Source organism: Trichomonas vaginalis, chromosome II (assembly GCF_026262505.1).
Source record: "Trichomonas vaginalis G3 chromosome II, whole genome shotgun sequence".
NCBI lineage: Eukaryota > Parabasalia > Trichomonadida > Trichomonadidae > Trichomonas > Trichomonas vaginalis.
The window spans coordinates 22,832,536-22,859,500 of NC_067204.1; the positions used below are offsets into that span (position 1 = coordinate 22,832,536).

A 26,965-nucleotide genomic window follows, 5' to 3' on the forward strand; every position below is an offset into this window, starting at 1 on the left:
TAAAATAAGAATATAAACAACACAATTGAAAAATAGAGCCATTTGAAAAACAGAGATATATGAATATTATCAAAGAATACATGTAGTGAAGTTCATTGCTTCTGTTTTTGATCTATTTGATCTTCATATACCAGTAGAAGTTGGATCATTGAATAGACTATTTGAAACAAAACTTTCATGTAGTGAAATTCATTGCTTATGTTTTTGATCATCTCATACCAGTAGAATTTGAAAGATAGAAAAACAGAGCCATATGAATACAATCAAAGCTTTCATATCATGAAATTCATTGCTTATACTATTAATATATATATATTTAGATATATTTTTTTTTCAATCTTTAATCAAACTTGACACATAAAAAAATAAAATAATAAAAAAATAAAACATTAATCAGTGCTTTGATTTTGATTATCATTTTCAGTTGCAGCATTTTCAGTATCTAAGTTATCATTATCCGAATCAGAGCTCTCAGCCATTTCTGAGTTAGTTATCTCAGATTTTTCGTCAATAGTTGTTTCTGATGGATCAATTGGATTTGACACTTTTTGTGATTCATTTTCATCTTGTTGCGGTGTTATTATTGCGTTTGTTTGAGGTGTTTCCTCTGACTCGAGGACTGCAGCTGAAGCTCTTCTCATCAACGGCTTTGCCTGTTGTGCATCAACCTTGACAGGAGACTCGATTTGTGTTGACAACTCGATGAGTTGTTCTTTTGAAGCCGAAATTGGTCTGTTGATGACATTTTGGATCTGTGAGATTCCTGTGTAGTTGTATTTGATTGACTGGAAGTCAACCAATCTTGTAACGAACTGTCCGATCTTCATTCTCTTGTTGAAGTTGATTTTTCCATCAACAAACTCTTCTCCGCCGTATCCTGACTTAGAAACAATGCTCATCTCGTATCTCATGTTCGGAACACATGGTTTTCCTTCCTTCTGGCACTTGAGAACGTTCTCTTCGTATGCATCACTCTTCTCAGTGAATCCGTACCTCTCCTTCAGATCAGTGATCATATTCCTCGATTCTTCAGACAAACTGTCGAAAATTCCAGAAAGATTTGCAATGATGTCAGAATCAAAGGCATCGACAATCCATGTGATAGATTCGTAGTTATTCAGCTCTTCTAGCTTCTGTGCAATCTGAATAACAATCTCCATGTTGTCTTTGGCTTCAGATGCGTCACCTTCGCCGACAATTGTCCTCATTGCGCGGTGTTTAAGCTGTTTTCCAAATGCGTACAGCTCGTTGAGTCCTGGAGTGGTCGGTCCATATGATCTGTTCGCAATCGCTGTGTAGAACTCGCGTGGGTTGATTGATGAGAAAATCTGTTGTGTCAAAAGACAGATTTGGCGGGCAGTCTCTTCAGGAACAGGTTCGGCAAGGCCAAGGTATGGATTGAGAAGCCTGGCAAGTGGTGCTTCGCTCTTGTTCTTGCTGGAATTTGATGACGGTTTGTTCTTTTTGACAATTAACTTTTCTGGGACGATTTCAGGGGGAGCTTCCGCGGAAAGCTTGGGGTGGCCGTACTTGAGGTCCTTCATGAGGTTGAGAACTCTGTTGCAGCGTTCGTTGTTTTGGGATTTGAGGAAAAACGAAATCGCGTTAAGAGTTCGGCTGCCAATGAAGAAGCCGCTGAAGGTAATCCATAGCTCGATGAGATTGATGATTTTGATCTGGTAAAGTGGGAAAAGATTGTATAATGTAATAATATGAGCGAAAAAGTGGGCGCTGGAGCAGATTGAGTTGAGCGTAGAGAATATCTTTTCTTTGGTGCCTGGTTTGACAAATTCTGGCTTATCAATAAGCAAAGAACAGACAATGGCATGAATTGTAGCCGTTGCAACGGTTTCGGAGCTATGTTCGTCATCAAAGAAGGTCATTTCGTCTTCGTAAAACTCTGGCTCGCATCCTCCTGTAAGGGAGCCTTCGTATTTAACACTGTAATTGTCTTGATCGAATTTTTCATCGTACATGATAAAGTTATCGAATCCTGTGTCATCCCAAAGGTTATCTCTAGGACCTAAGGACATAGAAATGAGCATGCGAAGGTCAGTTCTCTCCCATTCCTGATCTTTACTTTGAAATTCGAATTTTGATTCGCGGCATAAAGTATCTGCCTCGCTGTGAAGACCAATAGAGTGGAGGTGCTGGTAAATAAGCTTGAGGATTCTATAGTGATCTAATTGTGAAGCGCTAGTTGTGTAATTAACGCGTTTTAGTTTTCCGAATGAATGTCTGTTGGTCCACTGTCTTGTTTTCTCTCTGAATTCAAGAGCAGTTGGGTGTTGTTCATAAGTATCTGATACCCACATCGCCCTGTCTTCAATCGGGATTCCTTTTTCGGTAACTGTTGGCTCCGTTGGTAATTTTGCTGCTTGTGGAGCTTGGTTTTGTTGATCGGGCTGTGGTTCAGGCTCAGGTTCTGGAGTTGGTGCTGTCTCTTGTTCCGGCTCGTGTGCTTGAGTTATGTCTGGTATTGTGATGTTTAATTTAATTTGCGGCATTTCTGGTAGTGTTTGTTCTTGAGTTTGAGAATCTAACGCTGAATTCGTATTTTCTGTTGTTTCGACATTTGGCTGTGGTTCGGGCTCAGCACCTTCTGGCTTAGCGTCGGGTGTCGACTCTGTAACCTCAGTTTTTACTTCCTCTTCACTCATTACTGCCAGTCACTTTTTTTATTCGAAATTATTTCAATAAAAAAAGTCAAAAAGTGACATTTTTTATTTGCAATAAAAAACGAAAACTATCATCAAGAAAATATACATTTTTAATGAAATTCTAGTATTCAGAGATTCAATATAAATGATTGATATATAGAGTTCAATCATTTTTATTTTGTTAGATGAAACATTTTTTTTTTCTTCTCGGATATATGGCTCTAAAAACAAAGATATCACTAATATGAGATCGAAAATCTTCAAATGTAAAGTTTCCTTATCAAGAATATGATAAACTAGTTATATTAAATTGAGTTTTTCGAATTTTTGAACAAACATGAAAGCAAAACATTTAAATTCATTATCCTGAATATGAACATGTATTTCATATTCTATATGGCTTCTGAATGTTAGGAATAGAGACGAATTATAAGAAATTATTGAGTCTACTTATTAAAATCTACTTCATATTAAAGAATGATCTCTTCATATCGGAGAGAAGCCTTAAATAATAAACAAATTTAAATTTTGAAATTAACAAACAGAATATTTATATAAATAATAAACAAATTTATAAATTAATGATTAAACTGTGGTCCTGGTGCCTGACTCTTGAGTTCAACTTCAGGCAAATTAACATCAAACTCATCAATGAACTGACCTATATTCATAACATCAACTTCGATGTCTCTATCTGAATATAATCTCAATCTATAATCGCAAGATTCTCCATGAGCATTTCTTGTGATTGTCAATGTCCATGGATATTCACATCTATCGATATACCATTCAAAGTTGATCATCGGCATTTTTGAAGGCAAATTAACATGTCTGAACTCTCTTCCAACAAAGATTCTCGAAACAGGTTGTCCGTAGTTATATGTAAGATAAGCTTTGAGTGATGTTGGTGCTCCTGATCTTTCCAAAACAGCCTTGATTCTTGTTGGTTTCTTGAATCTGATGGAAATGTTGTTGACATGTGTCATGTCTGGGCAGTTTTCGTTGTAAGGATGAGCTCCATCATTTGCGTCGTGTTTGAAAGATGATTTGATCTCATACAAATAAGAAGATAACAATCTATCAAATGTATATAAGAACTTGAATGAGTAAATGAACTCTGAGAACGGAATCCAAAACGTTCCATCATCTGTTGGACTCAAATGACACAAATCTTTCAAGTCTTTGTTTTCTTGCCATTTCATAGAATCTTTCGGCATTTCAACTGAATCTTCATCGATGTTGTAAGGATTCCTCAATCGAAGCATTTGGAACTTCTTCCATTCAACGTAATTATAAATGGCATATGAACTTTGCTTCTTCAATTCTGGATTGAATTTACTCGCACATACATAACCGCCATTTTCCAAAGTGTTTTTGATGAGTTTGAACATTTCTCCGTTCTCTCTCATCTCAATACCATTGTCGCTGTCCAAATCAATCAAATTAGAATATCCATCACACAGCATATTGAAAGCACTTGAGCAAAAACCGCCGGCGATTTGAGAGAAACCGCCAGAAATTTTTGAGAAAGCTTTTTCAACAATTGAAGCGAACCAAGCAGAAGAAGCTGCGGAAGTAGGGCCAGAAAGTTTTATGAATCCTCCTTCGATAGGGATCATTGAGTCAACAACTGAATATATATCTTTTCCAAGATAATTGAAATGTACTGCGAAAATTCCTCTTTCCAATTTCACAGGTTGTTTAAACAAATCATTGATGACATTCTTGTCGCGTGATAAACAAGATAAAACAGCCATTAAATATGAATCATCGACATCACCACAAATAATGTCATCTGTCTTGAATTCTCCAATGAAAGGTCCGCTAAAGAAATGTTCAGCTCTCTTCCAAACGGAGTTTGCAAAGAGTTTTTGGTCACTAACTCTTGGTTCAACTTGAGGAGGAAGTTGAGGATCTTCGAATTTGCTGACATTTTCTTTTGCCATGAAATTCAACATGCCATCATAGTATTTATTAGTTTTTTCATATCTTTCAATCGCATGCAAATGATGTTTGTTTCTTTCTGTTTGCGCTTCAAATGCTTTCTGTATTAACTGGTTTTGTTCTTGTCTAAATGATCTGTTCTTGTTATTTATTGCTTTGTAAACTTCAAACAGTTCAATATAATCGTCAACTGTGAAATTTTCTTTTTCAATGAAATCCCATTTCGCTTTGACTTTATGTAGGTAATCTCTTATTGTTCCAACGATATTATTAGAGTAAATATCATAAGAAACGCACATCTGTCCTTTAAGAGCCAAAACATATTTGTGTTTTTGTTCATCAGCGTTTGTATCATTATCAACAAATCTTATATATTCATCATGAGTAAAGAAAGATTTTCCTTCGATGTTGTTATGGAAATCAACACAAGAAGTCTTAATTGCGCTTTTAACAGTATGCTGCAATGTATGCATTTCAATAAACTGCATTGTTTCAACGATTTTCAGATCGATATCAATTAATTTCGAACAAGCCAAAAAGAAAGGAACAACAAAAGCAATTCCTTGCAAAACTAATCCCCATTCAACGAAATTTGTATATGTCATTGTTATTATTCCCCATATCCATGGTACATAAAACAAAACACAGAAACAAAATGACATAGAATTCTTCTTTTCCAAATGACAATTTCCGTAAATATTAACAGGGAAGAAAATCTCGGAAACTGCGATGGAATAGCCTTTCTTTGTTGTATTAATAGCTCTGTATGTATGTAATAATACATAGAAATACAAAGAAAACAAAACAAAAGTAATAGAATAATAAGCATCTTTCGATTTGAAAATAAATGAAATAGTTATAGCAACTGTATAAATAATTGTAACAATATATGATGCTTGAGCACCAAATGACTTGCTTTCGAAGAAATATGTCAATGCAAAACATAATGTTACTATCAAAACTTCGAAAACAATGTGTGAAAAGTAGAATATACCTGATGCTGCAACAACTATAGTACAAATGAAGGAAATAAGCCATGAAACACATATAATTATCAAATGATCTAACGTCATTTCGTTCTTATTCCTCTTTATACGGCAATATGAAAAGAAAAGACTTAATCCGTAAACAATTAAGCCAAAAATAATCAAAACATACTTCCAATTGAAGTAAACAAAGGCTATAACTACTAATGCGATGCAAGAAACAAACAAAAATACAATTAAAGTGATAAATGTCTTGAAATAATAATTATTATCTTCTTGTGTTGCCAAATTATAGATGGAGAACAGGAATATGAATATTAGATAAACAGCTATTGATATAAATTTGGTATTTCCGAAGCAAAAGATAAAAACAAAATATAAAATTGTTAATAACAAGACAACACCTGTATAAAGCGTATAAACCCAGTAAGGACCGAATGCTGCTGAAAAATCAGTAAAGATATATTCAATATATTGAAGTTTGAACGTTCTTTTGAGTAAAATTTGGATCATCAAGAAACTCCAAGCGACAGAAACATAAACTCTAAGGTCATAAGCATCCATATGTAATCCCAACATGAAAGATAACATAATTACTGCAATTAAAAAGAACAAAAAGATTGGAAAAATATTAAATATGAAAGTTGGCATTCCATATTGATAATCTGTAAGCCACATTGCTAATACAAGCGATGTAAATATTGTTAGGATGATTACAGAGACAATTACCCAATATTGGGTTAATTCATATTCTTTGTAAGTTCCCAAAGGTTTTTCATCCTTGACTTCGTATACATAGATCTCAGATATAAGAGCTATTAACGTTGCGATATTGAATAATAGGTAAATTATCTTGATAAACGTCTTATACATATGATGACCTTCAAAAACATGGTGAATTGCATGGAGAACTGATTGGTCGATCGCGTATTCGTTTTCTACGATGGGAGCGATACCGTGAATCCTATCAAATATCGATTGGAAGTTTTTGGTGAAAAAGTAAACTCCAAGCGTTATAAAAACGATACATTGATTGAGAATCCAATACTTTGAAGCCATGAATACTGTAATTATCTTCAAAATAAGGATAAATGATATCATTGGTATCTGATTTTCTAATGAAAAAGCAATGTTTTGAGTAACTAGAACTAAAACATCGAAAAATATAAATAGAATTGCTGTAGATATTGTCGCATGTTGATAGTCATCATCTTGCTTATATTTCATGATAAATTTGATATTCAATGCGAAAGTTAAAAGTGCTGCAATGCCTGTACCACCTAATCTTATCACTAAGTAGAATGGATCTGTAATTGTCGTGTATTGGTCAATCTGGCCCTTTCCTAGTCTCTGTAGCATTCTTACTTCAAATTTTTCGGATTCTATTGTCTTAGAAACTTCTTCTGTATTCATTTTAAGTCGAGCTATGCACATTGACAACACATAAATCCATAATGATGGCCAAATATTTGTGAGTGCTTCAGATTTCCATGATTTTTGAGGAATAATGAATGGGTGTATAACAGTAAGAACGAAATATACTAACATTGCTATTCCTGACGATAATTTTGCTAAAAATGTTAATTTATGACCATTTTTGGAATAATTCATCATTGTGAAGATAAACATCATTGTAACGAGAGGAATTAGTAAGATATCGACGCCTATTACTTTTGGTGTTAAATTTACGCAGATAAACAATCCTAATATGATGCATAGTACGTAAGGAGCGAAATACACTATCCACCAGCAGAGCTCACATATTAGTGATGCTTCACTGAATGGCTCACGTTTGATTAAGTATGAAATTTTGTATCTGGCATTTAAAATTGGCCGCCAATTAAATGAAAAATGAAGAATAATGGCACCAAAAATGAACACCACGATGATGGTTACTCCGTATTGAAGCAGATACTTAAGAAATCTGCTTTTGTCGAGTCCATCGGGCGTTTTAAATGTCATTTATATTTCACTATACGTTTGTTTTCAGTTAATTCCCCTTTTTAAACTAAAATTTTGTAAACTTATTAATTTTTAAATAGTTTACAAATGTAAGCATCTAAAAAATTCAATAGGATAATCCCCTTACTTCGGAAGCTTCGACTCGATTTTTAAATAAGAGAGATGTATTAGTAAAGAAATTAATTTGAACAAAAAAAGTGGCATTTAAACTATAGATGTGAAAAAAAGAAAAATTTAGGGGCAGGCCGGAATCGAACCGACTACCCAGGGATCTGCAATCCCTTGCTCTACCGGTGAGCTACTACCCCCACGAAATTTTGTTTTAATTAAAGATACTAAGATTAATATATCAAAGTCCAAAACATCAAAAAGTATTAATTTATTATTATCAAGTTATTTCAAATAATTTTCCATTTGCAAAAATTTCTATGAGTTTTTTGTCACTTTTATTCAACTAAATTTTATGCAAAAATCTGATTTACCTGTTCATTCTATTATTGGGACCTATAAAGTTATTAAAGAAATCGGTACTGGTAGTTTTTCTAGTGTTTTCATTGGTTTTGATGAACATAACAAACGCGAAGTTGCCATTAAATTCGAATCATTGAATTCCAAAACGCCAAGTTTGATGTATGAATACGATATATACCAATCAATGAAAAATTCCAAGACGATCCCTCAGATTTATTATTGCGGATCAACCAACCATCATATTGTAATGGTAATGGAGTTAATGGGTAACTCTTTATATAAATTACTTCAAATTTGTGGCGGTAAATTTTCTCTTTATACTACTTTAACTGTGGCAACAAAAATGCTAAAATGTGTAGAGGATTTACACCGACATGGATACATTCATCATGATATAAAACCCGAAAATTTCCTTATTAGAAAGGATAATCCCTCAGAAATATGTTTAATCGATTTCGGACTTAGTCAGCGATATATTGATCCATCATCTGGTTCGCATGTAGGATATACAACTGGGTGCCCATTTGTGGGAAATGCACGCTTTGCTTCTATCAATTCTTTAAGTGGAGTAAGTTCATCACGAAGAGATGATATTGAATCGTTACTGTATATTTGGGTCTATTTTTTGAGAGGAGATCTACCATGGATTGCTTTGGGAGGTTCGAACCCCAAAGAGAACCAAAATCTAGTATTAGATATTAAACAGAAAGTAAAGCCAGAGAAACTATTCAAAGACTGTCCACAAGAATTTTACAAAATTTACTTTTATATTAAGCAAATGCGATTTAATGATCCTCCAAATTACAAAAAAATAGAGAATTATCTGCAAACGGCATTCAAATCGGCATTTCCTAAAATTACTAATCAAAGCACGCCTAATTACGACTGGAATAACATTCCAGCTGCATTCGACTATTCAAATTTCAAAGAACCATCGGCAGCAGTGCCCAACTAGCATGCTATTTCTTAATAAAATTGTTTGTTTGTATTGTTTTTTCATTAATTACTGTTTTTTTCTAAATTATTCAATTCCGAAAACTCAATGTATTAAAGATTGAGAGCTGTCACTAAGCAAGAAATAGTATATTGCATTTTATCGATTTTATAAGTATAAAACATAATATTGAATTCAAAAAAATAAATTACACAACAATCTTCTTTGGTCTTGTAGCTGGTTTTTGTACATTAGCTCTTGGTATTGACTTCATAGAGGTTCTCATGATAGGAAAGTTGCTAATAATCTTCTTTTTAGATGGCTGTCTCGATACAACTCTGGATAATGCAGATGAATGCTTCTTAACATCTTTGCTTGTAGGACGCTCGTGAGATTGCGACGTTTTTTGTCTGATTTTAGGAAGGGCAGATCCGGTGAGCATCTTCGACATCGCGTTGAAGCTGAGGTTCTGAGAAGAATGTGTAAGTAATTGGCTCTCGCTGAGGTTGAGGTTTGAAATTACGCGATCGAAGAAGTAATCTACCTTCATGATATTAACGTAATGTGTTATCTGGCGAACTGTAGGATATTGCTGGTCACACCCGCGAAGCCATGGATGCTGTAATGCTTCTTCAATTGTTATTCGTGCCTTTGGATCAACTGTAAGAAGTCTAGTAAGCATATTTGTTGCGTCCGAGGATAATTCGTCAGGAATTGTGTAATCTCCTGATTTAATTTGTTTGAAAAGCTGAGCTTGATTTCTCTTCTTCCATGGGAGCTGACCTGTAAGCATAGCATACAAAATAACGCCTGCGCTCCAAACATCTGTAGTCATTCCATCGTACAGTTGTCCAGAAATGCACTCTGGCGATGCATAACATGGAGATCCGCATGGTGTTTTCACAAGACCCTGAGAATCAACGAAAATTGAGAGACCAAAATCCGAAATTTTGATTCTACCCAAATTATCGATAAGGAGGTTCTCAGGTTTGAGGTCTCTGTGGCTTACACCATGTGAATGAACGTATTGGAGGGCTTCGAGGATTTGTCTGAATAACGGTTTAGCTTCATCTTCTGAAAGATTGTTCCTATCAACAATGAACTGGAATAGTTCTCCGTTTGGACAGAACTCCATGATTACGTAATAGTTGTTATCATCTTTCAAAAGATCACATAGCTCTACAATACCAGGATGATGCATCTGCTGTGCAATCCTTATTTCAATTTCGAAACGTTTCTCGAGATGGATTGTGTTTAAACGTGCTTTAGGGACTATCTTGCATGCATAATATTGATTGTTTTCGATATTCTTAACTAATTTAACAACAGAGAAGGCGCCATCTCCTACAGTGCCACGAAACTTATATGGTCCAATCTGTGGTGGCTCAACAATCTGTATATTTTCCATTCAAATTTTTTATGTTTAAAATTTAAAAGTGACAATATAAAAAACACTTCCATTTTTCAGATCTTTGCTACGAAATATTGGCATGATTGAAGGATATCTGACCTAATAATTTTGATATTTAAGCGTTTTATAAATATATCTACTTACTCTATTATCAAGCTTTCTTAATGTCCTCATGAATTTCGCTGAAGATCATTATCAAGTAAAATAGAATAATAATTTTCGCGTCGCAATCAGGTCAGGTAAGTGGGGCTTCCAGGCGCGTTGCGCCCTCTAGCCCCTAAGAAATTTTGCCCAAGACCCAAGAGGAGGACCGAACCCCAGCCGACCAGCCGGTGACAAAACCAAAACCGTTATTATTTACATCATATTAATAGTGTCACTTTTTAAAATGTCACTTTTTGTTTCACTTTTCACAAATTATATATGTTTTCATGTTTTGTCACTTTTCTATCACTTTTCGGGTAAAAACATTATTATTATGAGTGGGGGACAAACTCGCCCATTGTCACTTTTTCATTAACCTTAAACTTGTAATTTTCATTATTTTTAATTAACCTTATTTCTTTCCCAATTCCTGATTTATTTTATTCACTTACTATTAAAAGTCACATTTTAATAAAATATAATAATTTATTTATAGCATTTTTTACTATACTGTAATAAAAAATTAATTATAATAAATTAAATGTTTATTAAATCAAATGTTTTCTTTGCAATAATATTTTTAATGTTGAGTAAACAATGTTGGGATCAAGTGTATCATTTTTCAGACCTTTCTGAACAGCTTCAAGCATACTGATGCATTCGACTTTTTTAAATTGTGTCATTTCTTCGAAATCTCTTGTGACTTTTTTGATAACTTTAACACTTCTCTCTGAATCCAGACCTTTAATTTGCAACTTAATCAGGAATGAAGGAACAACACTGGAATATAACTCGATGACAAGTTCATCGAGTCGAAGATTTGGTTGTACACCACTTGTATGTGCCGGATACCATTGTGTCAAATTTTTTCTGAAATTAACTTTAAAAGTACTAAGTAAGATCATGAGATATAGCAATATATGTTTAAACCAACTTATATTTTGGTTGTACACCACTTGTATGTGCCGGATACCATTGTGTCAAATTTTTTCTGAAATTAACTTTAAAAGTACTAAGTAAGATCATGAGATATAGCAATATATGTTTAAACTAACTTATATTTTGGTTGTACACCACTTGTATGTGCCGGATACCATTGTGTCAAATTTTTTCTGAAATTAACTTTAAAAGTACTAAGTAAGATCATTTATTTTTGCATAATATAATGCCAATATGGTTTCTTTTGATTTTATTTCATTTATAAGCAAATCAAATTTACCCAAAAACTCCACTCCATAAGCGTTCATTTGCTAAATTAAAAAGTGACAATGGGCTAGTCTGTCCCTTTCTCTTATTATTATATATAAATGAATTTTACAAAACCACCGTTACCATTCTTTGGAAATAAGAGTAGATGTAAAGATATTATATTGAGACAACTTAAGAAACTACCGAATGGTCTAACATTTGTAGATTTGTTCGGTGGAAGTTTCTATATATCCCATTTGTGCCATACAATATTCCCAGACTCAAAGATTATATGCAATGACTTCGACAACTATATGGACCGTCTCAAACATATTCCAGACACAAACAATATATTGAAAGAGTTAAAAGAAAAGATACCTATAGGTAAGATGGAACGTATACCATTAGATAAGAAAAATATTGTGAGAGAGGTTTTGAAAAAAGCAGAATATATAGACTGGGATAGTATATCTGCTAGACTATTATATAGTGGTGCTATAAGAGTTCATGACATTGAAACACTTATGTCAAAAGTTTTATATCTTAACTATACAAATGTTTTCAAAGAGGACATAGAAAAATATATTGAGGGTATAGAGTTTGTGAGATGTCATTGGACAGAGTTGTATGAAAAATATAAAGACAAGGAAAATGTTTTCTTTATAGTGGACCCGCCGTTCTATAACACATGGGATTTTCAATATCAAGTAGACTGGACTTTGAGAGACTCTTTAGAAACTTTAGATGTTATACATAACCATCCATGCTTTTACTTTACATCCGATAAAAGTGGTTTGGAAAGTGTCATGAAATGGCTAGAGGACATACATGACTATGAGTTTATATATGACAAGATAGAATATGAGAGAGGTCCTATAAACCGGAGAAAGTGTCACAATAAAGAAATTTTATTAGTAAGTAAATGTGGTTTGAAATAGGACTACTTGTTTTAGGTTTTTTCCATTGTGTCATTTATTTATTTGACGTGGCAGAAAAGTACAGAGAATATGAAGATGAACCAATGCCTGCAAATGTTCAGCATATGTACTCGTAAGAGATATTTTTATCTAATATTAAATGGACGCACAGAACTTAGCGAATGCACAGCAACCTGGACAACCAAACCCAGAGAATATTCCAAATGAAGTTAGAATACAAACTGCAATGGCAAACTATGGTCAAGTGCCAACAGATGTACAAATGCAAACTGCCATGTCAAATGACGCTGCGTTAGGTTTGCCACCATGGTATGCAAATATGAGATGGAAAGAGTTTTATACAAACCCTGAAGTGGGATATAAACAACTTTATGCAGATGACGCGAACACAGGAGTTGACCCAGAATATGTTTTCTACCAGAGGAGAAACAGAATGTATGAGCTCCAGTTAAAGAATGCTATGGAACTCAACAGGAAACGTAAGAGACTAGGCGGACATTAGATTTTTACATATAGTAAAATGGGTTTCTTCAGTAAGATAGGAAACTTCTTTCGAAATGTTGGAAGAGGTATATGGAATGGAATAAAATCTGTCGGAAGAGGAGTATGGAACGGTGTCAAAAATATTGGGAAAAGAGTAGGTCAGTTTGTTGGTATTATACCTAAAGACCCTGAACCAGAAGAACAAGCTCCTGTAATACAACAGCCTGAACCTGCACCACAGTCAAGTTGGCAACCACAACCGGTATATTAAAAAGTTATATTTTTATCGTTCGATAGTAGTTGTATATGAAACTAAGTTCTAAGTAAAACGCATGGTATAATGGAATTATTCTTTTTCTTCCATCTGTAGTAAACATACTTGAAAGTCTGAAATACTTCCACTCGGCGGTTCATATAACTTTGTAGGTTTTTCGTAAACGTCTTTCATCAGACATAAGAAAGAGTTTTGCGCACCAGAAAATGAAGCATGAACAATAATAGCATCTGGGTCGAAAATATTTTCATATGTTCCATTAGGGTTTTCGACTTCATAATAGTCCGGGTGTACTGGATATGCTGCAGGCTGATTTAACATCCTCATAAATCTATACCATGCCAAGTTGTTATATTTTGTATAAATATAAACGTTTTCTCCAAGGTCTTCTATTTTATTGATTTTAACAGTTGCATTTTTCCTGTCATAAATAATATCGAGATGGTATTCTCCTTCGTCAATGTTATACTGGTTTGCATATTCAATATAGATATCGTTTATTTTTTCTTGAAAAGCTTGAAGAGTTGTTTCTAAGTTTATAAGCAAACTAACTTGTAAAAGTTTTCCCTGTTCAAATTTCTCATACATACGTTTTTCTTTGTTATAGTATCGAACTTCAAAACCGACCGTAAATGGGAAACCATGTATGGCTTCTGAAATGAACTTCATTCTACGAAAGCCAATAGCTTTTGTGACGGATGGGTCTCTTAACCATCTTAATGGGTAGTCAAAACGATAGCCTTCATGCTTTACGGTATCTGTCTCAAACTTTTGACCGACATTAGTAAAAAGTTCATCTAATGGTTTAGTTGTAGCAACTCTAGAATTTTCTTTTTCTATTGGAAGCATATTTTATCTAGAATAAAAATGTCGAAAGATATTGCTTCCATAAGAGAAATACAACACAACCGACAACTCATTATGCAAGCTCTAAATAAGAACACAACAAACTTTTCAAACTATTCTAAGATATCTGAGTCATTGAAGGATGGAAACGTAAAACTGACATTAAACCCAATGACAGATGAGTTTCTGTTTCAAGACAATAAGAACCATACTGTCTGTATAAATCCAACAAAAGGAACTTTAAACGAGAAACCTATAAATGAACTTCTTTTGAAAGCAGATGTTGACAACAAAGCTGACAAAGAATATGTAGACGATGCAATAGCAAAAGAAGAAGAAAGAGCTAACAATGCTTATGCAACAAAAGAACATACTCATCCTGAACTAGCAGACAAAACATATGTTGACAATAAAATGTCAAGTGAAGTGACAAGAGCTGAAAACGAATATTCTAAAAAGACTCATATACATTATATTAACCAAATACCAAGTCTTAAGGAAACATTAGAGACAAAAGCAGATAAGAATCATACACATACCATTGCAAATATTACAAACTTACAAGAAACCTTAAACAGGAAAAGTGCCGTTGGACATACACATACCATTGCAAATATTACAAACTTACAAGAAACCTTAAACAGGAAAAGTGCCGTTGGACATACACATACCATTGCAAATATTACAAACTTACAAGAAACCTTAAACAGGAAAAGTGCCGTTGGACATACACATACCATTGCAAATATTACAAACTTACAAGAAACCTTAAACAGGAAAAGTGCCGTTGGACATACACATACCATTGCAAATATTACAAACTTACAAGAAACCTTAAACAGGAAAAGTGCCGTTGGACATACACATACCATTGCAAATATTACAAACTTACAAGAAACCTTAAACAGGAAAAGTGCCGTTGGACATACACATACCATTGCAAATATTACAAACTTACAAGAAACCTTAAACAGGAAAAGTGCCGTTGGACATACACATACCATTGCAAATATTACAAACTTACAAGAAACCTTAAACAGGAAAAGTGCCGTTGGACATACACATACCATTGCAAATATTACAAACTTACAAGAAACCTTAAACAGGAAAAGTGCCGTTGGACATACACATACCATTGCAAATATTACAAACTTACAAGAAACCTTAAACAGGAAAAGTGCCGTTGGACATACACATACCATTGCAAATATTACAAACTTACAAGAAACCTTAAACAGGAAAAGTGCCGTTGGACATACACATACATCTTCTGAAATAACAGACTTAAACGTTAGCCTTGAAAATAAAGCAGATAAAACATATGTCAATGAAATATACCAAAGTTTGATAGGAACAAAAAATATTGAAACTATTGTTGGTGACTTTTCTGTCAATGAAGAAAATAAATATTTTAGATGGCAGTTGGTACAGTCCTTAAAAAATGGTACACGGTATAAACTCATTCCGAAAAATAACAATGAAATGTATGTAAGCTATAAAAAGAATGATGGTACACAAGTTAAAGTTCCATTAGACAACAACTGCTACTTAAACTTATATGGAGACGAACAAAAGAAATATTTAAGAGTTTATGAAATGGCAGATATGACATTGCCTGACCCAGCTCCAGCACCACATTATTATGACTATGGAGATGACGACAGAACACCACATGTAGATGAACAAAAGCTAACATTATATTTAGATTATTATAGATATAAAAGATATAATGCAATAGAAAAAACGAGAATAGTATATTATTATACAGATGACAGAAATAAATATTATAGTCAAGATTTTACCTACCCTGAAAACATAAGATTATATTATAAAAAATATTCTGACACAAACCAGAAGAAACCTGAAATAGTTGCACTATATTTTAAGTTCAAAAGAGACAATCCTATAATATCTCATATGTTTGATTTAATGAACCCAGTAGGTTCTATTTATACATCTATGGATGCAAGAGGTCCTCAAGTAATGTTTGGTGTTGGTGCATGGGAACAAATAGTCGACAGGTTTTTGTATTGTGCAAACTCTTCAAAGGAAACAGGTGGAAGTAAAACGATTTCAGGTGAAAATTTACCTGCACACAGTCATTACATAGATTTAAGTACATCCAAGCAGGTTGGCATAAGCATAGAATATTGGGATTGGTCAGGAATGACAAAAGGTAAAGGATATGATGTTAAAGACGACGTTAAGTTTGCTATAAATTGTTACTGGAGTGACACTCAGGGAGAAGGAAACCATACACATTTCGTTTCAGGATATACACAAACAACGGGACAAGTAAAGAATACATGCCACCTTACATGACAGTTTACGCATGGTATAGAATTGCTTAGTCGTCATTTTCAACTTCTTTAGCATATCGTCAGGAGTTGTCTTATATTTGTTAGGAACTGTCTTTGAAAGTATAACCTTGAACTTTGACAAGTTTGAAACGAGGTCTGACAATAAGTAGTTTTATCTTCTGCTTGCAGTCTGTATTTGCCATGTTTGCCTAAAACTTCATAATATTCTCTTGTATATTTCTTCTATTTTTACGAACACGAATGTGAGTACCTGTCGGGTTCCCATTGTTGTCATAGTCAATAGTATTTCATATGGGTCGCGTTTAGGTATTTATTTTTACTTTGTCACCTTTCTGAAGTTGAAGCCCGGCATTCTTTCTTGTTTTGTCTCTTTTGACTAAATTATTAAATATATAGTCTTTCTCTAAGTCAGGGTTGTTTTTCATTTCTTCGGGGAGTTGGTTTCCCAAACTTTTTGTTTATGGTTATTGTAAATATTTAAAACTTGTCTCATCTTTGCCATGGAGAAGTGTCTATATTTGTCGTCATATGACATTTCATTTGCTTCACCACCTTGTTGTTGTTTAAGTCTCTTAACATTTTTATACATCCGTCAATGACACAAGACAGAATGGTTTTGGTCGACAATGAAATATTGGTTTACATTTTTTGAACGCAGATAGTTTTTTACATCATCTGATTTGAAAGAACTTTCACAGTCAGATGTCAGTTTTGTTGGATGGTATTTGTCAACGAATATTGTCAAAGCAGTTTTCACATCTAAAATATTTTTGGCCATAATGGTATGGCTTCACAGTATCTTGTGTTTTGACCAACAAATATTAACCAGTATGGAGGTCCATCTGTTCTAACTCTCGGAATGTTTTCCAGATATCCATAAACCAAGCATTTGGTGTTGAACTAAAGATTTTTATCATGAGTGCTTTCTTTGTCGCTTTAGAAACATAGGGGTCCTTGTTTGGATTCGTCATTTTTTACCCTATAAGAAATGGGTTTATTTGGCGCATTAGCAGGAGTTGCTCCAGATTTTTACCCGCAGTGGGAACAATAGTCAGAGGTGTATTTGGAGTTGGAAGGAAGATTTTGAGTACATTAGGTATACTGAAAGAGAAAGCACAACCTATTATACAAACTGTACAGAAAGGTTGGGATGTAGCACGAGATGCAACAAATCTTATTCCAAATCCTGAAACAAGAGGAAAAGTTCAAGGATGGATGGACAATGTAGGAAGACAAGCAGGAACTATTATAACAAAGCAAATGACTACTATAACCAAGCAGGACACTATATGGACCAAGGTGAAAGATTCTTTAACAGAGGATATAACCATGCACAACAGTGGGTAAACAATAACCAACCTCAACCGCCTCAAACGTGGGGAATGTAAAGTTTTTTATTGAGATGAAATGAACAATGCAGCATTGAGACAAATGAGTTCAAGATGGATTTGTCGGCTTCCAGCATTTAAACCACGTGTTTGTAAAGTTCTTCCTATATCAGGAAGTTTTTAGACCGACTTAAAAAACCTAAACAACCAGTTGAAAACAAACCAAACTAAATTTTTTTACTGAGATGAAATGAACAATGCAGCTTTAAACAGAATAAGTCATGGAAGACCACCTTTTACACCACGTGTTTGTAAAGTTCTTTCTATACCTCAGGAAGTTTTAGACCGACTTAAAAAACCTAAACAACCAGTTGAAAACAAACCAAACTAAAATTTTTTACTGAGATGAAATGACCGAAGAAGTCGAAACGGTAGATTTGACACCACAAACAAAAAGTTCAGAACCATTGTCAAAACCTGTCAAAGAACTTACAGATGAAGAGAAAAATTCAATAATAGAAAGTGCCAGGTCTGGAAATACAAACCCTAACTATAAAGTCACTTTTCATAGAAATGGAACGGCTAGTATCTCAAAAAAGAAACAGACTCTCACAAATAAAATATTGAAGTCTGAAGGAGCTTTCGAGACAACAGATGGAAAAGTTTACTTCACTGACCAACAGTTCATTATAGAACATCTCATTGACTTAGAGTCGAAATATTCTAAACTTTACAACAAACACAAAAAGTTGAAAGGAAAACAAAAACAAATGGCATATGATATTTATGAAGATGTTGACGACACAACTGTTCCTGCAAGTGAAGTAAAGTCAGAGGAACCGAAAAGTGACGAAAAACCGATAAGAAGAAAAACCAAAAACTGAAGATAAACCAAAACCAAAGTTTAGTTTCCAAACTAAACCAAGTCAACCTTCATTAGCTGGTATGGGTTGGCGTCAAAGACTTATGGCAGCAGGCGGTTATGTAAAGTAAAGAAAAAAATATTTTTTTTATTTTTATAAAAATGCCCCCATATAGAATGGACAGAAAGTCTGCTAGAATAAAAGCAGAGTTACAAAGATATGGTTGGAGAGTTTCGAAGAATTTTAAATATAGGAAGGGAAGACCCATAAAAGTCTATGACAAATTGTCTGGTCTTCGCTACGAAATGGATTTGGAAACAGCACGTGCCAATTATCCAAACAGACTAGAGAGGTTAGAAGAAGAACGTCTTATGGACATGCCTTTCGATGTTAGTGAACCTCAAGTTGAAGGACACGACGGCTTTGCCAGATTCTACTGGAAACATGACGAACAATTGCATCCTTTGAGAAGGAAAAAAGGAAAAGGTGAAGACGCACATGCTCCTATGGAAAGAACAAGATATGCATATGAGAAGTACCGTGAAGTTAGAAGTCAAATTACATCTGGTCGAACCTTTACAGTAAACTTTGACGAAGGAAAGAACAAAGAAGGCTTCATGGGAGTACTTGCTGCAATTCAAGACGGAAATAAGAAAGGACACAATCTCAGATTGACCATAACAGATTTGGATGGTCACATTTACTATGCACATGGCAATGAACAAACGGCCGCAAAACTTCTTGACGCTTTCAAGACTACAAAGAGAGAACAAATGGTTGACTCCGACTCAGACATTTTGAATGCAATTGAAGGAATTGCAAGTGTCAAGTTCGAATGGTACCAACCTAACCCTCAAGCAGTCAGACAACATGCTGGATACTTCCCCTTCATAAATAAGTGTTGTGCATGAAAAATAGCGTGACTTCACTTTTGACAAAAGGTGACACTATTTCTGATGGTTTTGTCATTTATTTGTCAGATTTATAAATGGATAATAATGCTGTAAATCAGATATTAATTAAAAATATTTAAGATTTATGTTCGAATTGAAAAGCAAAATGATATTTTTTAATTGAAAAACGTTAATATCTGATATTTTGAAGTTTTTAATATTTGTTAGTATCTTAAATTATTGAATGCATACGTTTTTTATGTTCTCAATTTTAAAAAAATTGTGAAGAATTTAGTTTTTTGGAGATGGATGTTTAATATTTGTGAGTGAGAATGCAAGCAGGAGTTTGGTACTTTAAGGCTGGGTTGAGATAGATTTCCCATTATATTATCTGTGAATATATTGTTTGAAAATTCAAGATATAAAAATATATTATCAAAAAATTTTATATTTTTAAATACAATAGGGTGGAAATATAGTACGATGAGATAGCAATGATATATTTTATAATGGGAGGTAATCTGAAGATAAGTAGCAAATTTTATGCGATTTTGATTGGGAGTTGGAGGGTGTGAGTACTATAGCATGTAATAGTATCTCACACCCTCCAATTCTTCCTATGGCGCCGAAAAATTTTTGGTGAAATGCGACGACATTTCACCAAAAAATTTTCGGCGCCATATAGAGAACTATAGTCTGCGAGGTACTGATTCTATCTATGTACCTCGCAGACCATAGTTCTCAGCCAAAATGTCAAAAATTTCGGAAATTCGAAATAATTTTTTTTGAGAAAAAATTAACCGTTTAACATAATATTTATAATATTGCTTATTCAATTAGACGGATTAAAAATTATATGTTTTCTTTTTATTTTTTCAATTAAATTATTAGCTGACTCGAATTTGTATAAGTTTTTTAAAATAGATATCAAAAATTAAATATAAAAAAGAAAACAATTAAGAATATTAAAGTAAATTCTTTATTAAGAAACAATAAAATGAAAATATAAAACTTTGTATGATTTGAGTGGATATTGAGAGTAATTTGTGAGTGTGCTTCAGCTGCATATGTAAGATTGTTCGGATTTAATTAAAAATTGTAAATTTTTTGTCTTTATATCAAACTATTCGACAAAACTTTGTATGATTTGAGTGGATATTGAGAGTAATTTGTGAGTGTGCTTCAGCTGCATATGTAAGATTGTTCGGATTTAATTAAAAATTGTAAATTTTTTGTCTTTATATCAAACTATTCGACAAAACTTTGTATGATTTGAGTGGATATTGAGAGTAATTTGTGAGTGTGCTTCGGCTGCATCCGCTAATTCCTTCTTCATTCTTAACATTCTTTGTTTTATTTAGAACTATATTATCTTATTTCTAAAAATAATACTGAATTTTTTAAAAAATCCAAATGTAATAAATGTAAGTGTTTATTCCTTAACTTCCTTTTTGTGATTTTTTGAATTTTCTTGTTTTTGAAATTATTTGTTAATCTCTAAGATTTTTTTCGAAGCCTGGTTCAGCGCAGAGATCTTTTGTCCATTTGGGGCCTCTTTCCCAGGCCTCAAATGGAGTCAATTTCTCCCCAAAGAGTTTGAATAATGCGGAGTGTTTCCATACCCTATTATACTGGGAAACAACATTGGGGATGAACTCAAAGACGTTCACTCCAGGGTTTGTCTTGAAAAGAGTCTCCCAACTCCTTTCAATTTTTCCATTTTCCTCTGGAGAGTACGGATGAGTTTTGAAATGTTTTATATTGAATTCTTGGCAAACCGCTTCAAAATCTTTTCCAATGAATTCTGTTCCATTATCTGTGAGAATTCCATGTGGAACTAATTTGACTAAATCAATTGCGTGACGAAATACTCTGGCAGTATTTTTCATTTCTTTTGTATCGAAAACATCCCAGCAAATAATGTATCTGCTTCTGTCATCAAGAAATGAAATTAAATATTGAAGGTTACCGTTATCGTCCTTCAGAAATTTCAAATCAGTATGCCACAATTGATTAACATATTGCAACGCATGTGGATCGATTTTCTGATGCCTGTGAAATGTAAACAAATGTTGTTGATTGAAAATTTTGAAAGCATCGTTGAATGTAAATCTTTCGACTTTTTCGAAATATGATTCTTTGATCCTTTTGTATCCAATGTCATATTGTGCTTTAATTTCCAAAACTTTGTATACATCTTCCTCAAAAATTTTTTCTTTGGTCTTCCTCTTTCTTTTATTGGATAGCCGAGTAGTACGAAAATTTTTTTCAAACGTTCTTTTCCTATTGAAAGTGTTTTTGCCGTATCTTCGAGAGTTACATTTGGATTATTAATGTATTCTTGATATTTTTCTTCAATTACGTTGAGAACCTGATCGGCGGGAACGGTTGGGAGTTGAAAAGTTTTAAGATCTTCTGGGTTTTCGAGACGAACCAAGATGTCTTCCATTTTTTAATTTGTAAATTTTTCAATTTTTCAAAAGATAATTTAAAAATACTAGTTATTTGATAAAATTTGTTTATTTTAAATAAAACAATTTTTTTTGAAAAAAAATTATATTAATGATTTGAAGGCAAAAGCCAAAAACTTAATAGATAAAACTCTTTCTATATAGATCAACTTCTATTATTAAATTTATAAAAATGGAGAGATTTTGCAAATTATTTTCTAATATATTATATTTATAATCATTTTATTTATCCCATTAATAATTGTGAACCCAGAACATCTTCCCTTCAAAGTGCCAAGCATTAACACACATTCTCACTCACAAATTTTTAAAACTCATTGCCAAAAATCTAAAAAACTCACAATTTTTTTAAATTGATAACCCTCAAACCGTTTCCAATCAATAATTTGAGAGTCTATATGATAATGTAAAAGTTAAAACATTCAATTATTTAAGTATTTCTTTAAAATATTAAGTTTTTTATTTTTTCAATAAACTTCTAATATCAAATATTTTTATTTAACGATTAATTTTATTTATATTTTTATAGTTTTTTTAAGAAAAAATATTGTTAGGGTTTTATGGATTTTCAATTAATATACAAGATAATTCATGAATGTATATATTTCCAAGTTTTTAAGGATGCAACACTTTACATTTGTAAACTGTCAAAAATGAAGTCACGCTATTTTTCATGCATTACACCCTTCATAAATAAGTCTGACATTGACTTGACAAGGTATGGAATTTACAATTCAATTGAAACAATTGTCAATGAACCTTGTATTCTTACATGTCTCAGGAACTCTGGTCTTGTTACAGATGAGAAGATGAAGTATCTTGAGTCATGTGTGAAGACAAGGTACATTCTCAGAGGTCAATTGGCAAAAATTGCACCGTTGGCAAATGTCAATATCCGAGTCAACATACCTACAGCTAAAGGTTCTTCACATGACGACTATGTTGTTGACAAAGACTTACCATGGTTGAAGATTGTAATTGTCCACAACCACTTCATGTTGAACGAAAGTCTTACAAACCCATTCTTTGGTAAAAGTAAGTGCAACATTGTCAGAGCTGTAAACATTCTTTTCGAGAAAGGTTTGTTGGAACCAATTCCAGATGACAAGCTTACAGAAAGTTTTGTACCAAAAGACGAAACAAACTTTTCATTGTTAGCAAGACCAAAAGTTGTTCCAGACAAAGTTCTAGTACAAAAGAAGTACACAGTTCCACAGGGGGTTGGTATGTTCGGATACCAACCTGAACCAGAAGAACTTCCAATGAGGTTGCAAGAACTTCAAGATGCTATAAACAAACTTCCATTGAGACATCCAATTGACGTCAAATTGTATTGGAGAGCATCTGAGTTAGGTCAGAAGGTTTTATATGAAACAGGTTGCTTCGACGATGTTTATGAGATAACAGGAGAAGTTTCTCAGAAGATAAGAGATTCACTTGAATTTCCACAAACTGGACCAATTGGTTGCGACAAGTTCGACTCAGATGAAAAGATATACTATGTCGACCTTAACGCTGCGTACATGAGGTTTGTCCAATATATTCCGACTGGAATTCCAAACGAAGATGGTGAGTTCCCGGGAAGGAACTATACAGTTGGAAAAGTCATACAACAACTGTATGATATTAGGAAAGCTTCAAACCCCAAACTTGCAATGACACTCAAATTGCTTATGAATTCGACATGGGATATTCCATTAAGAAACCTCAAGAGATGAAGAGTAAACATTATGAGAAGGTCGACAACTTTGTTGAAAGGTTTTCTCCTTTTGTTTTGAAGTACGAATTCACTCAAGGTCAAAGTGGCTTAGTAACCACATTAAAACCTATTGTCGAACATTGGTCTTACCCTCAGTTCGCAAAGGCAGTACTTGACAACTACAACAAATTCTTCTCCGAAGTCAAATCCAAAGTGAAGGTTTACTATGAGAACATTGACGCACTCATGACGAACGAAGAAGGATACAACAAACTCATTGAAATGGGAATGGTCGGTGAAAAGATGGGCTGTTTTAAGCTAGATAAGGTATTTTCCGAAGTTCATGTCCTCTCCAAGCGTAAGTACTGGGGCATACTTGAAGACGGCACAGAAATAAAACATTGCATGAAGTAAAAACGTTTTTCAAAAAAGTGACATTTTTAATTTTATTTGAAATGTACGCTGAGTTTGCTTATGTAAACACTAGAGATACAGATGGAAAATACGTTCAAATACTTCTTAACAAATTCAAGAAGCTATATGGCATACCATTTTAAAACAATATATTTTTACATATATAGGGTGTCCAAAGGTGCGTTTAGCACAGCGCTCTATATGAGACTATTAAAGGAGATATATGCTGATTATAAATATATAATAAAAAATATGAATATATGTATATGATGAGTAAGTTGTATTTTGGCGCCATGCCGGGATATAAAATGAATTTTGAGACAAGAGGCGGTTTCGCGGGAAATTTTGGCGGGATTTTTTTCATTTTTTTAATGAATCATAAAGAAAACATCCTAGCTCTTGCAAAAAATGCAAAGACTGTAAAAAAATCTACGAGACATTGGTAAAATGCTTCGGTATGGATGCTCCTAGCTATTCCACTGTAACGTATCATGTTAGGATGTATCACTTCATGAACAAAAAGGCGCCCATCATAAAAATTGACAAAAAATCGCCGGATCAAAGAAAAATCAAAGCAATTCTTCAAGCGCTAGATGAAGACCCAAGAGCATCACTCAGAAGGATAGAGGAGATGACAAAGATACCACGTACAACAGTCAGTTATTATCTGCACAATTATTTGAACTACAAACTAGCGTATACACGTTGGGTTCCGCACAACCTTAATTCAGTTCAAAAAAAATCTAGAGTCCAATCTTCGAAAGAGCTCCTCTCTATATTGGCTGCGTATCAATCCAAGAAGTTTCGCTTTTTAGTAACAGGGGACGAGTCTTGGTTTCAATATGCAACAGAAGCCAAAATCATGTGGATCCCGAAGGATGAAAATCCGCAAACATTCCCGAAGAAAAAATTGACACACCAATGATGATGTTGTCGGTTTTTTGGGGCGTGAATGGCATCATCGCAATTGATATTCTTCAAAAACCTAATATGATGAATGCTCAGTATCTAATTGACAATGTTCTTACTCAAATTATCAATTCTGATGAGTTTGAGAAATCCAAACAACAAAAACAAAAGTTTGCAATTCATTTTGATAATTCAAGAGTTCACAAAAGTCATAAGGTAATGAATTACTTGGTGGAAAACAATGTCAAAGTTGTTCCAAACCCAATTTATTCACCTGATATTGCACCCTCTGACTTTTATTTATTCGGCACGCTAAAAAAGAGAGCTGAAGGACGCGAATTCGCGAGTCCAGATGATCTTGAAAATTTTGTAAGAGAGCAATTTGAGCAATTTTCTCATGATGATTTAAAGCGTGTCTTTCAAGCCTGGATCGATCGCTGCGAACGCGTGATTGAATCCAATGGTGATTATATTTAAATAAACTTTATATATATGTAACTTGTTTATTTCTATTCGCAGTATTCAGGTTTGTGCTAAACACACCTTTGGACACCCTATATTAAATGCTTCAGGTTGAAAAACAAAGAACAAAAGTAGCAGATACAAAACCGTTAGACTATATCTTTACAAATGCTGGTAGGACTATTTCAGATGAAGAAATTTCATCCCGAGCATACAGGTTTGACTATCCAATTCGTTGGCTTCAAAGTCCTTCAGATGCAAAGGCAATAGGATTTAGAAGAGTTTTGTTTTCAAATAGAACTAACGCATTTATGTTCGCAGTATATTTTCATGGGCAGTATAAAGGTCCTAATGGTCTAATAGACAAATTTGACGAAATGAGAATCTTTACAGTTCGTTCAGAGAAAGTCTTGAGAAAACTCTAGATGACTTTCAAACTCAAATGAACAAATATTATTGGGAATTTCAAGAAAAATACGACTCTTTACTAAATGGAACATACTATCTGAAACTAGAATATGACAAGATGAACTCCACCGTTTCATTTCAAAAGATTGAAATTAACCCTCCAAGAGATACAGAGTTTTTATTTTGGGAAGTAGACAAACGTTCTTGGGCATAATTTCTTCGGTTACTAAACCAGAACGAACCATTACCACCAGATGGTCCATTTAAATTTATACTTCCACCAGCAGATTTGATGGTTTATAGAAACGTGTTTGACCCTCAAAATGTTATGTGTCATGCAAGTTTCAGTTCAAGCAACAATAGTTTTCTATGTATTGGTAAGGACCTTTATGACTTTGCTTCTAAATTCTACGAACCACCTAGTAACAGTTTCTCTGACTTTCAAGTTTGGTTCACAACAAATGGTGTGCAACATATTATTCCATTGTACTATGACTTTTATCTCGAATTGTCTTTCATATATAACTACGGAAAAGTGCTGAAAAAGTATTGAATGTGAAGATATTAGAAAATAACATTTTTTTCTAACATCGTAGAAAACTCATGAAAACAATTTATTTTTGACACTTTCACAAAAAACATTAAAAAGTGAGTTAAAATGAGATGTTTACTGAACTGGTTGGATGTCGCCTTCTGAGGTTATGTAGAACGGCTGACCAGAGTAGTGAAGGAGAGACTGAATTGCCAATTTCATATGGGGTAGGGGGTTCTCCTTGTTTGGTATTTTTATCCAAGGACGTTTGTTTAGGAACTCAACAAGAGCTTCTCTTTTGGCGTCCTTTATGCCATCGAAAGGAGTGCCTTCTGGTACCTCAATTGGAATTCCAGTCGAAATCTCGAGATTCAAGGCAGCCCTTCCCGTTATCCAAACGTTAACAAGCTTGCCTTTTACATTC

General features: G+C 33.7%; 11 protein-coding genes, 1 non-coding gene and 3 pseudogenes across 15 annotated transcripts, besides 7 other annotated features; 9 read left to right on the top strand and 6 right to left on the bottom strand.

Annotated features, from left to right (window-relative positions):
• Window positions 1-94: 94 nt before the first annotated feature.
• On the bottom strand, window positions 95-2,674 carry TVAGG3_0593050 (guanyl-nucleotide exchange factor protein; the record flags this gene model as incomplete). The annotated part of the gene is made up of 1 exon (XM_001328444.1): window positions 390-2,660. The coding sequence occupies one exon, from the start codon at window positions 2,658-2,660 to the stop codon at window positions 390-392; it is 2,271 nt and encodes a 756-aa protein (XP_001328479.1).
• A 512-nt stretch (window positions 2,675-3,186) lies between these two features.
• Window positions 3,187-7,563, bottom strand: TVAGG3_0593060 (calcium-dependent cysteine-type endopeptidase protein; the record flags this gene model as incomplete). Its single annotated transcript, XM_001328445.1, has 1 exon — window positions 3,239-7,552. One exon carries the CDS (start codon window positions 7,550-7,552, stop codon window positions 3,239-3,241), a length of 4,314 nt encoding a protein of 1,437 aa, XP_001328480.1.
• Window positions 7,564-7,788: 225 nt separating this feature from the next.
• Window positions 7,789-7,860, bottom strand: TVAGG3_0593070. Its single transcript has one exon. It is a non-coding gene; the product is annotated as a tRNA-Cys (tRNA).
• Window positions 7,861-7,974: 114 nt separating this feature from the next.
• Window positions 7,975-9,005, top strand: TVAGG3_0593080 (peptidyl-serine phosphorylation; the record flags this gene model as incomplete). Its single annotated transcript, XM_001328446.1, has 1 exon — window positions 8,016-8,978. One exon carries the CDS (start codon window positions 8,016-8,018, stop codon window positions 8,976-8,978), a length of 963 nt encoding a protein of 320 aa, XP_001328481.1.
• A 160-nt stretch (window positions 9,006-9,165) lies between these two features.
• TVAGG3_0593090 (protein serine/threonine kinase protein) lies at window positions 9,166-10,365 on the bottom strand (the record flags this gene model as incomplete). The annotated part of the gene is made up of 1 exon (XM_001328447.1): window positions 9,166-10,365. One exon carries the CDS (start codon window positions 10,363-10,365, stop codon window positions 9,166-9,168), a length of 1,200 nt encoding a protein of 399 aa, XP_001328482.1.
• Window positions 10,366-10,848: 483 nt separating this feature from the next.
• Window positions 10,849-11,803: a mobile genetic element.
• Window positions 11,804-12,777: 974 nt separating this feature from the next.
• Window positions 12,778-13,140, top strand: TVAGG3_0593110 (uncharacterized protein; the record flags this gene model as incomplete). Its single annotated transcript, XM_001328448.1, has 1 exon — window positions 12,778-13,140. One exon carries the CDS (start codon window positions 12,778-12,780, stop codon window positions 13,138-13,140), a length of 363 nt encoding a protein of 120 aa, XP_001328483.1.
• Window positions 13,141-13,158: 18 nt separating this feature from the next.
• Window positions 13,159-13,392, top strand: TVAGG3_0593120 (serine threonine-protein phosphatase family; the record flags this gene model as incomplete). The annotated part of the gene is made up of 1 exon (XM_001328449.1): window positions 13,159-13,392. One exon carries the CDS (start codon window positions 13,159-13,161, stop codon window positions 13,390-13,392), a length of 234 nt encoding a protein of 77 aa, XP_001328484.1.
• A 75-nt stretch (window positions 13,393-13,467) lies between these two features.
• On the bottom strand, window positions 13,468-14,244 carry TVAGG3_0593130 (uncharacterized protein; the record flags this gene model as incomplete). The annotated part of the gene is made up of 1 exon (XM_001328450.1): window positions 13,468-14,244. The coding sequence occupies one exon, from the start codon at window positions 14,242-14,244 to the stop codon at window positions 13,468-13,470; it is 777 nt and encodes a 258-aa protein (XP_001328485.1).
• Window positions 14,245-14,901: 657 nt separating this feature from the next.
• Window positions 14,902-26,965: part of a mobile genetic element that runs on past the window's edge.
• Window positions 18,301-18,792, top strand: TVAGG3_0593150 (annotated as a pseudogene). Its single transcript has one exon. A coding segment is annotated over exon 1 (492 nt).
• Window positions 18,930-19,664, top strand: TVAGG3_0593160 (uncharacterized protein; the record flags this gene model as incomplete). The annotated part of the gene is made up of 1 exon (XM_051239558.1): window positions 18,930-19,664. The coding sequence occupies one exon, from the start codon at window positions 18,930-18,932 to the stop codon at window positions 19,662-19,664; it is 735 nt and encodes a 244-aa protein (XP_051097382.1).
• Window positions 21,017-21,069: a mobile genetic element.
• TVAGG3_0593190 lies at window positions 21,137-22,095 on the bottom strand (annotated as a pseudogene). Its single transcript has one exon. A coding segment is annotated over exon 1 (959 nt).
• Window positions 21,137-22,095: a mobile genetic element.
• Window positions 21,140-22,094: a mobile genetic element.
• Window positions 22,152-22,206: a mobile genetic element.
• Window positions 22,771-23,545, top strand: TVAGG3_0593220 (uncharacterized protein; the record flags this gene model as incomplete). The annotated part of the gene is made up of 1 exon (XM_051239559.1): window positions 22,771-23,545. A coding segment is annotated over one exon (775 nt), but the record flags the coding sequence as incomplete, so codon positions are not given.
• On the top strand, window positions 23,877-24,230 carry TVAGG3_0593230 (DNA/RNA polymerases family; the record flags this gene model as incomplete). The annotated part of the gene is made up of 1 exon (XM_051239560.1): window positions 23,877-24,230. A coding segment is annotated over one exon (354 nt), but the record flags the coding sequence as incomplete, so codon positions are not given.
• Window positions 24,395-25,696: a mobile genetic element.
• On the top strand, window positions 24,491-25,616 carry TVAGG3_0593250 (annotated as a pseudogene). The gene has a single exon. A coding segment is annotated over exon 1 (1,126 nt).
• Window positions 25,703-26,026, top strand: TVAGG3_0593260 (uncharacterized protein; the record flags this gene model as incomplete). Its single annotated transcript, XM_051239561.1, has 1 exon — window positions 25,703-26,026. One exon carries the CDS (start codon window positions 25,703-25,705, stop codon window positions 26,024-26,026), a length of 324 nt encoding a protein of 107 aa, XP_051097385.1.